The sequence below is a fragment of the Aquila chrysaetos genome, chromosome 8 (genome assembly GCF_900496995.4).
Source record: "Aquila chrysaetos chrysaetos chromosome 8, bAquChr1.4, whole genome shotgun sequence".
Taxonomy (NCBI): Eukaryota; Metazoa; Chordata; class Aves; order Accipitriformes; family Accipitridae; genus Aquila; species Aquila chrysaetos.
Window position 1 is genome coordinate 22,865,524 of NC_044011.1, and position 15,764 is coordinate 22,881,287.

Here is a 15,764-nt window from a genome sequence, read left to right on the forward strand (position 1 = left end):
CATTTGATTTTGATTCAGAGTTCAATAGCTGTGTTTTAAACCACTGTTTTGAGTCAGTCAGTCTGGGTCAGTCACTAAATGAGCAAAACTTTTGTCAAGTTTTGCCTTGTAGGAGGTGGGCTATATGTCCAACGAGTTGAGCATGGGATTGAAAGTCACAAGCTCTACAAAATGTTTATTCTATTTCAGGCTCATCATATGACAATGACCCAAGTCATCCAACTTCCCCATCTCTTCATTCTTTAAAATGTCACTGTTAATGTTTGCCTGTGTGAGGGTTTAAAGAGCTCTGGATAAAAAGATGCGTAAGTGAAAACCATTGTTAAGTGAAAATCACGAAGAACAGCACTAGTAACACAATTCCCTGTAACTGCAGAGAAGTCCTCAGTGCTATGCTCTGCAAGTGACTAAAGCTACCATTGGCAGCTACATTGTGCATAGCCTTTCTGTATTTAAACTGTATATTTGCCCTCAGTGGTTCATCTGTCTACACTAATGGTACAACACCAAAGGCCACAAGTCTTGTTTTCAATCCTCTGTCTCACTGGACAGTATTTTGCTTCAGTCTTTATACTTCACTTCCTTCACCTGGAACTTCATCTGTATTTCTAAAGAACTCCACTATCAACAAAATACAAACTGCTTAGTAATGTTTCCTATATTGCGGCAGGCCGAGACGTGTTTGCAACATGCCAGAGTTCCAGGAGTTAATTTTTCTGATGCCCTGTTAAAAATACATGGAGACGGTTGATTCTCTTTCTCCTGTTCTTTCCCCCTCCCCCCCCCAAAAAAATATTCTACAACATTATTAAGCCTGTCTTGTATGAAACACCAATGAATGATATTCAGCTAGGCAGAGAGGTGTTGCGTTCATCTCACTGCAGGTATAGAGATTAGTGTCACGCTGAGAATTATGTACCAGTCACACTGCATTTGCCAGTAATCCAATATGCTAGACCTGCTCTTCCCCATTCCTGTATGCAATATTTTCTGAAAAAAAGCACAGTGTTATAAGGTTCTGATGGGAAGCTTTACAAAGTATCAGCAGCTACATGGAGCGTGGCACATTTCCAAATCTGCATCCTTTTTTTTACGAGGTTAAAATGACGATGCAGCCAAGGTGTGTAAGGTCAGTGGTACTACGCTCACTGTTTGCCTCGCACACTGACTAAGCAGGCCGGGATAGACATCAGCCTCCAGCTTTGGCTGTGCCAGCTGAAGAGGCTGTGCCCAGGTGCTCATCACCTGGCTGACTAATGCGAGTTAGTGGGAGCTCCCACATGGAGATCTGCCAGCTGACCCAAGGGTTGGTAACACCCACCGTGTGGGTGCTGATGAGCAGCTGCAGACGCAGTGGGACGAGGAAGCCCTTGCTGAAGGCTGGAAAGGTCATACACACACAGCCTGTGGTCTATTGCATGATTATGCGTGGGTGGGTGTCTGTGCTTGTCAAAACCTCCTGATTCTTATCCTTGAATTGGATGAAAATTTTGAGATAGTCAAGCTTCAGTTAAGAGGAAGAGACAAGAAACCTCAGAGGCAAACTTGTTGGACCTGATATACGTAGCAGCAAAGGCAAGTCTGTGTTACACAGACAGCCAGGCTAGATGTTCTAGCAGCTCCTTTCGGTCCTAAAGTCTAGTAAACCTATGGTCAAAACGTTTGAGCTTGGCTGCCTGAAGTTAAGCTCTTCTTTGTGGAATCACGTAAAGCATTTATAAAGAAAGTAAAGGCACCTTCTATCAAAGTAAACGAAACCCGTATCAAAGGTTGCCAATTCACTTTAGGCTTAAGGTATTAAAAACATTTGGACTAATTGGAGTACTAGAGATTCACAGTGCAGTGAATCACTGAACAGGTTTGAAAATAGCATCTGGAAGTGAAAAAAAGAAATTAATGCTGCAGATGTTTGTGGCTTTTTCTTTCTGTGTCTGCCTGTGAAACAGCTGTGGGACTTCTTTGTCCTACAGTAATATTCTTTGTGCTGATCATGTGCTGTGGGAAAAGCACTTTCCTGGAATTTCCAACATGTTGGACGGTGGCAGGTGACGATACCAGTTGCCAGTTCAATGTGGATACAGTTATACTTCCTTCCCTTCCCCACAGTCTGGATTCAAGTCCTTTCTTGAATCACAACATTTTAGGTGTCAGTGTTTCCAAGTCCCACATCTTTCACTGTGATTGGTAGCTGCTGGTGGGAAGGGAACCAGGGCTATAGTAATACCACATATCCAGGTAGGATACCAACGTTACACGTCTTCTTCCAGGTCCATAGCTAGACCGAACTGAGTCAGGTCAGGAATCTCCACCTATCACATATGATATTTAAACTTGCCCTAAGATTTTATCTTTTTATATAAATTTATATAGATCAGGAAAAAAATGACCAGCTCTCTCAGCACATATTGACAATATGATCCTCTAAAGTAATTCCATGTCTTTTACATGTGAGGCTTCAGAAATAAGAAAAAAACCCACCTGTAATTCAAAAAAGCCTCTACCTATCTGTGGGTTTCAGGCCCAAATTCCTTCAGCTAAACATTAGACACTGCCTGATTCAGGCCACAGATGCACTGAGCTGCCTCCAGGGTGCTTGTTTGTCTCTTCTGACCAAGGAGGGTACCTTTGGTGACTGTATGCCTAACTCAGATGCCAAAACTTAAGAATGGTAAATACGCTATGAATGAATATATAAATACTTTGACTCCATTTTGGACCAGTTACCTAGGGCAAAATTAACACTTCTTCCCTCACCCTCTAGCTTAGACTAATTAGTCTACCCTCAGAAATACTGTAATAACCCCACTGAAAGCAATGGACCCAGATAGCTGTGGCAAATATGTCCTAAAATTATAGATCACTAGAGAGAAATCCCTATAGATAAAGCCCTGTTTAGCATGCATGTTTTGCATCCTTCTGCCCGGGAAGCCTCTTACACCTCCTGAAAGAAAATCTCCTAGAAATAGTGACGGATATTAAAGCAGCCAACATAATGGCAAGAGACATGGTGGTATCACAAAGAAGAAAAGCATTAAGACCTGACAATGTGAGCCTCCCTTTAGCAGGCCTCTGTTTTCATACCCAATTCATCTCCGAGAATCCAAGTTGCTGTTTTGCGTTAGCAGCCAGCTGAACCCCTCTCTAGCAAAAATTCCTCTCTTCGACTAATTTGCTCACTATTTACAGCATTCGGTGCCTTAACTCCAAGGTTGCTGGAGGGCTTACAGGCTTAAAGAGATCTTTCGTTTAAGATAATGAACTACAATGGTGATGATGGGGGTTTTGTGTATACATGAAAGGCATTGAGATATCATGGTTGCAAACACCTCGTGGAACACTAGATGAAGATAAGGGAAAGAGAGATGACCTGATAGCTAGGTTAGATCAGCTATCATTTGTATTTTAGCACATATGTTCAAGTGAGAGGTACAGAGAAACTTGTTCAGATTGTGTCCTTGATAGAAAATGCCTAAATACACCTCTGCATGCTTACACTATTCATTCTGGAGCACGTACCAGCTCCTCACGTTAGGCTACCTTGTGACCAAAAGAGACCAGCAGACCAAAGTCACAGCCTCACTAAGAATCTTCATGTTTCTCATGAGCCTTTTTTATCACTTTTCCATCTTACATTTTCAACTCTTTTACCATACTAGCATTATTCAGTTCTGATAAGACCAAATGCTGTGTAGTCACAGCACATTATTTTAAGTTTATAACAACAACAATGAATTCAAGTATCTGTCATCCAACCTGGCTTTATGAGGATTCTAAGCTAGAGAGGCTACACAATATTGCAAGGATTTATACTAATCTGGGGCGGGGGCACACTCAGAGGAAGGCATACAAATGTGCTCCCTCTGCAGTCACCCCTCTCTTTACTGCTACAGGCTGAAATACCTGCAACATTTGCTCATAAAGTCACAGTGGCAACAACTCCGTTAGACTCAAATCAGTGTGCTGGAATTAAAACGGAAGTTAGGGCATCGTTTATCAGCTATTTTAACTAGAGGTCAGTGCATCTAAAGGATGCTGTAATTTTCCACTGCTTTCTACAAGGACAGGAATTACTTTTTTCTCAGTACAGCCCTGCATCACTCTGTGATCCTGTGAGTAATCCCTTGGCACTAAAGCCTCTTATTGACAATGCAGTAAACCTGCTCCATAAGCATCAGAAAAGGGAAATAAAAGATGTTCCAAATTTGTGTTTGGCAAAATATGACACTGAAATCAATTAGATGTTTCCAGATCAATAGGGGCTTCAGTCAATAAACCTCCTGTCAGAACAACGTCTAGCAGACCTGCTGACAGCATTCAAAAGCTCCTGATTTAAAATCTCTGTTGGGGTTGTTATTAAAGCTGTTAGTCAGTTCCTTATCTATTTGCTGCTACTTGTAGACATCATTTGTGGGGGCAGCCTGAAGGTCTTGACTGAAAGTTTTGGCTGTTGCACATGAAACTTAATTACAAGGTCAGAGACAAGAACTTGTTTGTTGGGGATTTACAGGAGGAAAATAAAAGCTTTTGAGATTTTGCTTCAGCAGACAGATGCTGTTAGGAGTGCCATCGCCTTTTGCATTCAGGGGCTATATCATTCCTACAGTCCGAGGCTTGAATTCCATCTTTGTTTAATTAACCCAAAGCCAAATGCTGCTGAAAACAGTTGCAGAATTTGGGTAAGCTTCCTTCCAGAGTCAGCCAAGTAATTCTAGGAACAGTTCAACCTGCTACATCCTAAGGTCTTGATTCAGCAAGATAAGTAAGCAGGAATTCATTCACTCAGCACTGAATTCATTGCCAAACCGAAGTTCAGAAGCTATCAGAGAATCTAATTCCTGAAGGATGGAGGCACTGAATTGCATTCATAAATCTTCCTCCACAGCGGACAGTGAGAACCAGGACAGAATCAGAGGAAGAGAGCTTATAAATTCCAGTTACCATGTGGGCTGCTGAAGCCTCTGACCTTCCTGAAGGGCAAGAGAGGAAAGTTTCTCTGTGCCTCATGAGCACTGTCAGGCAGGACTAACATCTATCTGTCCACCACAGATGAAGAAACCCTCCAAACAGCAAGACTTCTCTAGAGGGACAAATTTCCACAGTCCAGCTACTGCTGAAGGTGCTTTGAACTGCACTGGCCAACACAGGCCCACATTAGTGATGTGTGTGTGTTCGTTCTTTAAGATAAATTGAATCACATCCCTCCTAGCTTTACGTTGGGCATGTCCCAATCTCTGCGTCAGCAGGACCGTGGGGTTACGCATACCAGTAAGCCAGCATGTCGTGCACGCTCTGCCCTTATGCCTAGGTCACCCACAGTTCCAGCAGAGTCTGTGTGTTTCTGCACCTCTCACAGCCCGGCAGCGGGGCCCTGGTTTGGATGCTGGCATGGTGAAGAGCTTGATGAGCATCTGTTTACCTAGTGCTACTTTTACATGGAATACAGCTATTTGGCAGAGTCAAATGCTTTACATTATGTTACAAATCAAATCAGTTCTCTTTCTTCTTGCCAGTAAGCAGCAGTTCCTGGGGTTTTCTGAGTGGTTAAACTCTGTGAATAAAAAAACAGTATCATGCCACTCAGAAGTGCAATGTAACACTATCAGAATGAAGGTATGGGCCCAAGGTCCATGTAGGTCAGTCTGGGTTACCAGCACCAGCTAACAGTGCACTGCTAAGGGAAAGGGCAAGAACAGGCAACCCTTCAGTGATTTGCCCCCAAAAGAGCCCTGGCTCCCAGGAATCTGTGGTCCAGGAACATTCCGGCTCAGACACACCATCTTTGTAGTCAAATCTATTTTTTTTTTTTTCTATTGATTTGTCCAGCCATTCTTGAACCCATCCACACTTTTGGTGTGCACACATCCCAGGGCAAGGAGTTCAGTAACTTTTAACATTCCTTGTGTGGAGTCTCCCTTTCCTTTTTGTTTTCATTGTCCACCTTCTACTTTATTTTTATTCATTTTGCTTTGAAAAATTATTAATTTGGAAGTTCAGGAAAATTTGTCAAAATTTCAGCCTGAGGGAGAAAAGTAACATGAGTGTGAAACATCACTGTAATTTTTTTTATTCCTCTCTTGTATTTAATTTTTAGCTGTACACCCCTAGCCCACTGACTACACAAATTCTTGATGCAAACCCTTGCAATTTATCGAGATTTTCACAATGTCTGATGCTTTTCTAGAAGACTTGGATTTCGAAAGAGGGGATCTTTGCGTACCTTTTCCTTGCTTGTGTGCTCTCACGCGTTTCAACTGTCAAGGTGTTTGCTGCTGTCGTTGCAGAGAAAAGTTTTAAAACGCAACTTTAGGACGCTCAGGTTTTTGAGCCAAACCCCGGGCTTCTGAGAACTCGAGTTCATGACTTTAAAACGCCGCGTGAATTATAAGCAATAGTAATTCGTCCCTTGGGAGGAATTCCTCCCTTCCACATTAAAAACGCCCGTGCTGTGAGAGGACGAGCGGCACCTCCAGCACGGGGAGGGGGCGAGGGCCCTGCCGGCTGCGGGAGCCGGCAGGTGGGTGCCGGAGGGCGGGAGGGACGAACGGACGGACGGACGGACACCGGCTTCCCGCGGCGGGGCGCGGCCGGGGGTGCGCGGCGCCGGGCCGGGCCGGGCCGGGCGGCGGGCGGCGGGCGGCGGGGGAGCGGAGCCGCGCGGGCGGGGGGCGCCGCCGGGGCGCTGCCGGCGGAAGGCGCTGGGTGCCAGGTCGGAGCGGGGCGCCGGTCCCGCCCCGGCGCTATCCGGCCGGCGGGGAAGCCCGGCCGGCAGCCGCAGCCCTCCGCCCCCCGCGGGCAGCGGCAGCCCCCCGCCCCGCCTCTGCCCCTCCTGGCGCGGAGCCTTTTTTTTTTTTTTTTTTTTTTTTTTTTTTGGGGGGGGGTGAGCGGCAGCTCGCACCCAGCCGTGGGGGGGGGGGAGTGTGGGCAGCGCCTCCTTCCGTGGGGCAGGGTTAGCCGCTGCCGGCAGGTCAATTAGGGCCGGAGCGGCCCCCCCCCCCCGCCCCGTCGTCCCCTCCCCTCCCCCGCCGTTGCCCGTGCGTGTGCGCGCTGATGACAGTAATTTTGAGGGCGATGTTGCAACGGGGCAGAGTGTGCGGGGCGGCCCGTGCTGAACTTTATAACGCTCCTGCATGTCAGCCGCCCTCGAGATTGCGTCCATAAACGGGTCAGCGGTAGCGGCGGCCGGCCTCGCCGCCCTCGCCGCCTCCCTCCTGCCTCCGGGCCGCCCGGCCAGGAAGGGGAGTTCTCTGGGAATACTGCGGCGGCCGGGAGCCCAGTCGCAGCCTCAGCGCTGCCGCGCCGCGCCCGGGCTCTCGGCGGGAAGCGAGATGAGGGGCAAAGAGGAGAAGTCGTCGCTGAAAGGTGGGTTCACCGCTCTGCCGGCGGGACACCCTGCCTCGGCAGGAAAACTGCTCTCCAGGGCGGGAATAACCCCTCCAGCAGCGGGGCACCGGAGGATACGGGGCGGGGGGGTGTGCGTGGGGGTACGGCCGGGGCAGCGTTTGGCACGCAAAGGGGCCAGGTGACTTGGCAAGAGCCGCGGGGCCCTGGCTAAAAGACCGATGCAAAGCGGGGCCGAGGGCGGTGGCGTAACCGGCCGGAGTGGGGCAGCGGGGGGCAGCGGCGGGCGGCGGGGGGGCCGCGCTCGGGCTGCGCCGCGGGCACTCGCGGGCAGCGTGGGGTGCCGCGGCGGAGCGGGGGAGGAGGCAAGTGGGTTGCAGCCCGCGGCAGGTTGTGCAGAAGAGGGGGGGGGAGGCTGCGCCGGAGCCTGCCCGGCGGCTGGGAGCCGCTTGCCCCTGCGCACAGCTGGCGGGAGTGTGGCGGGGAGGCAGCGCCGGCCGGGCTGCGGGCCGCCACGTCGTTGAGTCCGGAGGGAGATGCCAGGGGAGCCAGCGAGCGGGGATCGGGAGCTCCGGGTACCCTCAAAACTGCGGGTCTCGAGCACTTTTTAACAGCAGCGCTCTGAAAGCAGTCCGGAGGGGGCTGAGGAAACTGGCTGCTCCTATTCCCATCTATCATGTTTGGGGGTCATTTAGTTTTTTGTGGGGTTTTTTTTTTCATTCCATTAATGAGAGTGGCAGTTTTTGCAACAGAGTGAGGAAAGCAACAAGTGGGAGAAGCTAGAGCCCCGCCAGCTGCAGCCAGCTGTTCCTTGCTTCTTCCGTCGCCCCTTCCTTCCCTGGCGCCGGCGCCCTTGCGCTCCCCCGCACCGCGCCGGCGGGGCCGGGCAGAGCCCCCCCGCCGCTCCGGGAAGGACACCGGCGGCTCGGTGCAGAGACGAGCGGAGCCGGCAAGCATCCCTCCTTACTCTCTCGCTGTAAAGCCTTTGCAGCGCTTTTTAAGAGCTGTGCCCACCTCGCGGGGGTTATCTCTGTACTCCGGGTCATCCGTCTTGCTGCTCAGGGTGAGCTGCAGCCTTTGACGGCTGCTGTGCTGGGGTGCTTGCCATCACCCCCCCCCCCCGAGGCAGATGATATAGGCAGCTGCCAAGGGATGCCGCCCAGCGGCCGCCTGTGGTTGCGGGGAGAGGCAGCAGCAGCGAGTGCAGAGTCAAAAAAAAAGAGAAAAAAAAAAAAAAGGTCTCCGGGCGGGGGGAGGAGGGGGGCACGTTGCAGCTGGAGGCGCTGGCCGCAGCCCAGCGCCCTTCGCTCAGACAGCAAGGCGAAATACGCGCATGAAGAACGCCCCGTCGGGTGGAAAGTTCCACCCGCCTGTAGCGCGGAGGAGCCCGGCACCCCCCAGCCGCGCCTGCCCCCTGCGAGGGCTGCAAGGGGGGGTGCGCCCCAGAGTGGGGGGGATTAGGGGGAGGCCCTGATACCCTTCGCTGTGCCTGCCTGCGCCCGGGGGGGGCGGGGGTCCCCGGCAGCATCGTTTCACCTTGTGCTTCGTGCATGCACGCGGTGAGCCCGCAAGGAAGCGACTGAGCAATTAAGTCCCGGTACACGGTGTTCTAATGACCGTGTACAGTGGAAACAAAAACTGCGGAGTGGGGCTGTTTTCCTTTTTTTTTTTTTTTTTTTTCCCCCTCCCTTAGTGCACTTGTCCAGTCCTCGGTCGTCTCCACCTTTTCTAGAAGCTGATCTCTGCGCTTTCCTCCAAGTTCAGGGGACTGGGATTTTTTATTTTTTTTTTCCCCTTGCTTCCCTTTTTGGCATTAAAAAAAGACGCTGGTTTGTTGGGTTTTTTTTTTTTTTTTTTCCTTTTCCCTTTCAGTAATGTCCCAGCCGGGATCAGGGCAGTGCACAGAAGGGACATTTGTTTGTTTTACTGAAAACCGGGCAGGAAATCTTGTTCTCCTGAGTCACTGCGGCTCCTTCAAGGAAACGTCAGCGTCCCTTATCGCCGCTCACCCGGGGCGGCGGGGCCCGGGAGCGGACGCGGGCTGCAGGTTGAGGGGGGGGGACACACACACCGCACACTTTAGGAAGAGATGCTCGTCGAGGGCAGAACCAGATTTCAAGTTTATATAACCGGAAAAAAAAAAGGGGGGGGGGTGGTCATGCGTTTGCTCGTGGATGCTCTGCACGGTGGGGATGCTTGGGGGGGGTGTTCCCCGGGGGTTGCGGCCAAGGTAGGGCGGTGGCAAGGGCGGCGACGGTCGGTCCCCCCCCCCCCCCGACGTCCTCGGAGGCGGCCACCGGCCGCCTCCGAGGACGTCGGGGGGGGGGGGGGGACCGACCGTCGCCGCCCCGCCCCGGTCCCGCCCATCACCGCCGCCACTTAAGCGCCGTCGGATGCCTCGCCGAGGCAGTGCGGTGCTGGGAGCCGGTGATATCGTACGCTCATTATTTATCTCCACCACCACCAACCACCACCCCCCCCCCCCAGCTCCAAAATGACCGTGAAGGCAGCCGAGGCGTCTGGTCCTACCTTGACTTACTCGAAGATGAGGGGGATGGTGGCCATCCTCATCGGTGAGCGGCGGGGGGGGGCTTCTTCGAGGATGCTTGGGGGGGGCTGTGATTTTTCTCTCAGGCTGGTTTAACGATTTGATTTCTCCTTTCCCTGTCCTTTTCGTAGCTTTCATGAAGCAGAGAAGAATGGGGCTAAACGACTTCATTCAGAAGATAGCTACCAACTCCTATGCCTGCAAGCAGTAAGTATCAGAAATTTTGGCCGGATTTCAGTCACAAATACCACTCCGTATTGCGAGATCTAGTTAAAAAAAAAAGTTTGTTTACTGTAATACCTCTGGCATGACTGTTACGGAAGAGTTAATTGATCTTCTTGAGGTATTACTCACGTGGCAACAATCTTCGTGAGCTGCGTTTGGGAGAAATAAATTGGGTGGGATTTGTAGTGACTCATCCCCATTTTGAACTGTACTTACAGTATAAATACACTTCTTTGTATGACGGAATTTACTTTCTCTAGATAAATTTTACTCCTTAAGTCGAATAGATTGTTTCAGTTGCCTTCTGTAATAGCCCAACCCAAAACTCGTTGTCCGCGATACGTGCTTGCCCTCTGGCGGAAAGCTCTGCCTGATGCTTCTGGGAACTCTTCTAATCATGCATGCCCTTATCCTTGCAGCCCTGAAGTTCAGTCTATCTTGAAAATCTCCCAGCCTCAAGAGCCTGAACTTATGAATGCTAATCCTTCTCCTCCGGTAAGTAGATTTTACTCAGTGAAGCATTTTTAGAACATTGAATCAGACGGTAATAGAAGTGTAGCAGAATTAGCATCATGAGTGTTACTTTTGTTTGGCTTCTAGCACACTGATGTAACTGGGAAAAAGACTAATCGAGTTAGACTGAAACTTTTTCTTTTCCTGACATGGAGAAGAAATTTTAAAAAGCTTTATTAGCAGTTCCTTCATTATGGAATGTGGCTAAGACCTCAACAAGAACTTTTAAGTAAGCTATGGCTGTTATACTCTTCTTAGGCAGTGCCTAACAGTTTAAGGTACCTAGTAGAGGTCAATTAAATTTTTAGTGGTAAGAAGAGTGCTAATCTTCATTTTCAAGGTCCTGTATTTATATTTTTTAAAAAGGGACATTGTCGAGACTCTCACTACCAAACTGTTTTAATAAATGTGGTCTCTGTCTGTTTATTTTTCTAGCCCAGTCCTTCACAGCAGATCAATCTTGGTCCATCATCCAACCCGCATGCCAAACCATCAGACTTTCATTTCTTAAAAGTGATTGGAAAAGGCAGTTTTGGGAAGGTAAACTTAACTTCTTTTTTGTTGTAATTTATTTACTCTTCAGCTCTTGTACGTAATGCCCAAGGGTGAGGTTTGTACTGGCTTTGGTAAATGGTGGTCATTTAAAGCAGACCCGAGCATGTCCTGCTGCCCAGTGCCTGGCTCCCTGTGTAGCTGCAGGGAGAGGGAGTGGTGTGCTGTGTTTGAAAGAGTCATAAAAGAGCCAGGGAGTGTGATGCACTGGTGCTGGGAAGGATATATAATTTGCTTTTGGAAGGGAAAGAAACTAGACGTAAAGAACTTTGGGCTAGGTTTGTCTGCCAGTGGTAATAGCGTTAGGCATGTCCAGCAAAGGGCTTGCACATTGAACCAGAGGGATGTGGCAGTGCTCAGCAGTTAACATAAAGGCTTCTTTCCAGTTGTGTTTACAAGTTGTTCTGTATTTCAGTATTGCTCAGTTCTGGGATTTTATCCTCTTTCAGGTTCTCCTTGCACGGCATAAGGCAGAAGAGCAGTTCTATGCTGTTAAAGTCCTGCAGAAAAAAGCAATCCTGAAGAAGAAGGAGGTAAGCTGCTGCTTCGTGATGCCATTGCAATAACCATCAAATATATTTTTACTGCTATTACTAAGCCAGTGTACTAAACATTGATGATTTCTTATGTTTTCAGGAGAAGCACATCATGTCGGAGCGCAATGTCCTGCTGAAAAATGTGAAACACCCCTTCCTGGTCGGGCTTCACTTTTCCTTCCAAACTGCAGACAAACTGTATTTTGTTCTAGACTACATCAATGGTGGAGAGGTAAGCAGTAAGAAAATGAAGTAGTATTTCCTATCGTGTGCACGGTGGACTTTTTCACCTTTCCTTTTAAATAAAAAAGACTTGCAAGGAGAAAAGTCATGGGGGAAAAGTTACTAGATTGAATGTTTTCAGCCTGCCAAGTTTTGAACTACCAAAGGATCGTTAGGCCATTTCCTGCTATTGTTCTCTGTGCTATATATGTTGAGTCTAATTAAGTGCATTGTTAACAGGCTTTGGCGCCGTTCACACAACTTTGTTCTCTCTGTCTCCTGTAGTTGTTCTACCATCTCCAGAGGGAGCGTTGCTTCCTGGAGCCAAGAGCCCGATTTTATGCTGCTGAAATTGCCAGTGCGCTGGGCTACCTGCACTCCCTGAACATTGTTTATCGGTAAGCAACCTTGTCCAGTTTGCCAGACTGAAAAAACCACATGCTTTCTTGAATAAGCATTGAAAAGTTGATCTCAATATGAGCTCAGAATTGCTTTTAATATTTTTTTGTGACTTAGTGAAGTTCTGTAAACAATTGCACCTAAAATATTCTCACTGTATCTCCTCTAACGAACACTTGTCTTCCTTCATCTCTTCCTACAGTGACTTGAAGCCAGAGAATATCCTGCTCGATTCGCAGGGACACATCGTCTTGACTGACTTTGGACTCTGCAAAGAAAACATAGAGCACAATGGCACGACCTCCACCTTCTGCGGCACACCAGAGGTACGGCCGCCCCTCAGCCTGCCACTCACAGAGCGGCAGCAAGTGCTGTCCTCGTCGGTGCAAGCTGACGTCTCCATGTATATTTATGGCTGGTTAGACAAGCAGGGGTTGTTACGGGTCTTGTAATATCAGGCTGCCAGTGAGGACATGTAGGACACACAGAGCTTGTTGAGCAGGAGAGAACAGCTCTCGAGCCGTCTCCCTGTTTATAAAGAGCTTGTAGCTTTCTGGTAGCTTAGGTGTTGCTGGGATTCAGTAAGCTGCTTTCATTCAAGAATGGAGAGGCTTTCCTAATTATAAAGATCCCTTTGGCTAACATGGCTCTCTTCCTTCTCTTACACAGTATCTCGCTCCTGAAGTGCTTCATAAGCAGCCCTATGACCGGACCGTGGACTGGTGGTGCCTTGGAGCAGTCCTGTATGAGATGCTTTATGGCCTGGTAAGCAACGAATCCTTCGTGACAAATCAAACGAGCTTACTCATCCCTTCCCCACAAGAAACCCCATGCCCGCCTGTGAGCCTCATTAACCTGGGTCTCTCCTTTCCCACAGCCGCCCTTCTACAGCAGGAACACAGCAGAAATGTACGACAACATCTTGAACAAACCTTTGCAGCTGAAGCCAAATATTACCAACTCGGCTAGACATCTCCTGGAAGGCCTCTTGCAGAAGGATAGGACAAAGAGGCTTGGTGCCAAGGAGGACTTTGTAAGTGCAAATGGGCCAGTGCCTGTAGGCAGCACGGGGGGGGAGTGACTAGGCCATGCTGCTTGCATTAGCTTGGGTCTGAATTAATCTGTTTTTCTCTCTGTAACAGATGGAGGTTAAGAATCACATCTTCTTCTCCCCAATTAACTGGGATGATCTCATTAATAAGAAGATTACACCTCCTTTTAACCCAAATGTGGTACGTATCACTTCTAATTATAGAATGTACGGAGAGTGTGTTTTCGCCCCTTGTCTTTGTGGGGTGCCCAGGAGCGGGGAGGAACTGGCCAGATGGCTGTGTTTGGGGAACACAGCTTTTCATTCCTCTCTGGCTATCCAGGCAAGGTTAAAAATAAGCTGTAGGTGACGTTTTGGTGATGGACAATCTAAATTTAGCTTGTTTTTTTGGCCTCTCGCATGCTTCATTTGCATGGCTATTTTAAAATAATCCCCAGCATCCCCGTTTTGCCAAAGGGGAAGGTAAGATGTAGAAAGCAAGTAGCTTCCCAAGGGCAGAGTTACATTTGGCTCGTGAAATAGTAACATCTAAGGAGACGGATATGGTTGTGGACGTTGTTCTCTTTCACTTTCTGAGCATTTTATAAACTAAATTTAATAACTAGCCCTGAGATCAAAGTCCTGCCCTGCAAACTGCTGCATGGCAGAGTGGTGTGTTTGCATTTGGCTTCTGTTGCATGAGCTTAGTTGGAGGGTAGTGCATTAAATTGAATCACCTTGTTTTTATTGAGACAATCTGCAGCAGGGTACAAAAAAAGGTCAAACTAAAACCGACAAAGGCTGTTAAACAGTGGGCCTGAAGTGATAACACTGTGAGTTTTCGCACAAGGGTGCTCGTTGCCATTTTGAATTGAACTGTGCACTCACAAAGCATTTGGATCTAAATGTTGTCTTGCCCTTTCTGCAGAGTGGCCCCAGTGACCTGCGACACTTCGATCCAGAGTTTACAGATGAGCCAGTCCCCAACTCCATCGGCCAGTCCCCAGACAGCATCCTCATCACCGCCAGCGTCAAAGAAGCCGCTGAGGCTTTTTTGGGCTTCTCATATGCCCCACCCGTGGACTCTTTCTTGTGAACATTTTTTCTTTCTTTCTTTTTTAATAATAATAACTATTATTTTTATTTTTTGTTTGGCCTTCTGGTGGAACTGCCAGTCGACCAGTCATCTTGAAAGAGAATTTGCACATTTCCACCATGGCAGCTTTGCAGCCTTAATTTCAACTACACTGTTTGCTGGAAGTTTTTTTGAAGAGCACATCACTCTCTAAATGAGCTTTACAGGCTTTTCATTTCCATTCGTTCTTCCCCCAAAGTGGTGCTGTCTCCTTGGGAAAGAAAAACAAAGAGTGACTGCTGCCATAGACTCCTGCAGCAGATCGTAGGAGTAAGAACAAGCTGTTTTGAAATCGTGCTCCGAAAAGCCTTGCCTGAAGATCTATCTGAACGTGATAAGGATTTTATGAAATGTGCCTTTTTCTGATGAGATCTTGTGAGCTCCAAAGCTTTCCCTGTTGCAGAGTGTGTTTCTCAGTTCATTTATGTGGGTTTACTATGTGAACAAATGGTATGCGTGTGGTCTGCATACTACAGATGGACTTAGTTTAAAGCATCAGTGTGACACTTGCAGGATACCACAATGTGGGGCATTGTTTGTTTCTTCCATATTTGGAAGATAAATTAAGTGTAATTTTGAAATTTCTTTTGTAAATCTATACAGTCAACTAAAATTATTGAAATGGGCTCACAATTACTTGTATCCAAATGCTTGAAGAAAGCATTGCTGCTATGAAAAAAGATTTCTATTTTTAGAAAGGGTTTTTATGGACCAAAATGCCCCAGCTGCAGTCGGTCAAAGCTGTTGGTTTCTTTTTTTTTTTCTTTTTTCTTTTTTTCTTTTTTAGTTTAAAAAATGTCATCTGTAAAATGGGCATTATTTATGGGTTTGGGGTTTGGGGGTTTTTCATTCCTGATTGTATGTATTGTAAAAAAGATCTGTACATTCAGTTGTAACTCTAGATGTATATTTAAACTTACAGACTTACTTGTAATGTATACCATCATTGTAATGTAATATAATTAACATGGTTATATGTATCATATTTTTTTGTGACCAAACCCATTGGTTTGCAGTAAAATCCTGAAAAATACTTCCATAAACTCTTGTCATTTTTTATTTTAAAACTAAGGTTTTCTCTCTGAAAAGTGCTAGCCAGGTTTTTAAAAAAAAGATGAAGAACAAATCTGAGCTGCCAATCAGCTGAGATACCTGTGTAATTTTGCCTAGGTGTGTGATGGTTATTCCATCAAACTGCACCCATACAAGTCTTATCATGGACACACCTTGGCAAAATACTTGGTCTTCTAACTGGGGGTGTTCGAG

The 15,764-nt window shown here is 47.7% G+C and overlaps 1 protein-coding gene across 4 annotated transcripts in view; it reads left to right on the forward strand.

Annotated features, from left to right (window-relative positions):
* The window catches only part of SGK1 (serum/glucocorticoid regulated kinase 1), a 79,287-nt gene extending 63,756 nt beyond the window's left edge, over positions 1–15,531 (forward strand). For 2 of the 4 annotated variants that reach the window (XM_030022744.2, XM_030022747.1), the window contains exons 4-14: positions 10,018–10,093; positions 10,531–10,606; positions 11,060–11,164; positions 11,626–11,709; positions 11,813–11,944; positions 12,220–12,332; positions 12,536–12,659; positions 13,003–13,098; positions 13,211–13,366; positions 13,476–13,565; positions 14,292–15,531. In XM_030022744.2, coding sequence (XP_029878604.1) covers positions 10,018–10,093; positions 10,531–10,606; positions 11,060–11,164; positions 11,626–11,709; positions 11,813–11,944; positions 12,220–12,332; positions 12,536–12,659; positions 13,003–13,098; positions 13,211–13,366; positions 13,476–13,565; positions 14,292–14,459 — 1,220 coding nt within the window. In that variant the 3' untranslated portion in view covers positions 14,460–15,531. Of the gene's footprint in view, positions 1–7,041; positions 7,360–9,679; positions 9,912–10,017; positions 10,094–10,530; positions 10,607–11,059; positions 11,165–11,625; positions 11,710–11,812; positions 11,945–12,219; positions 12,333–12,535; positions 12,660–13,002; positions 13,099–13,210; positions 13,367–13,475; positions 13,566–14,291 lie in introns of those variants that run through there. The other 2 variants (XM_030022745.2, XM_030022746.2) reach the window with 2 other exon arrangements.
* The last annotated feature ends 233 nt before the right edge of the window (positions 15,532–15,764 follow it).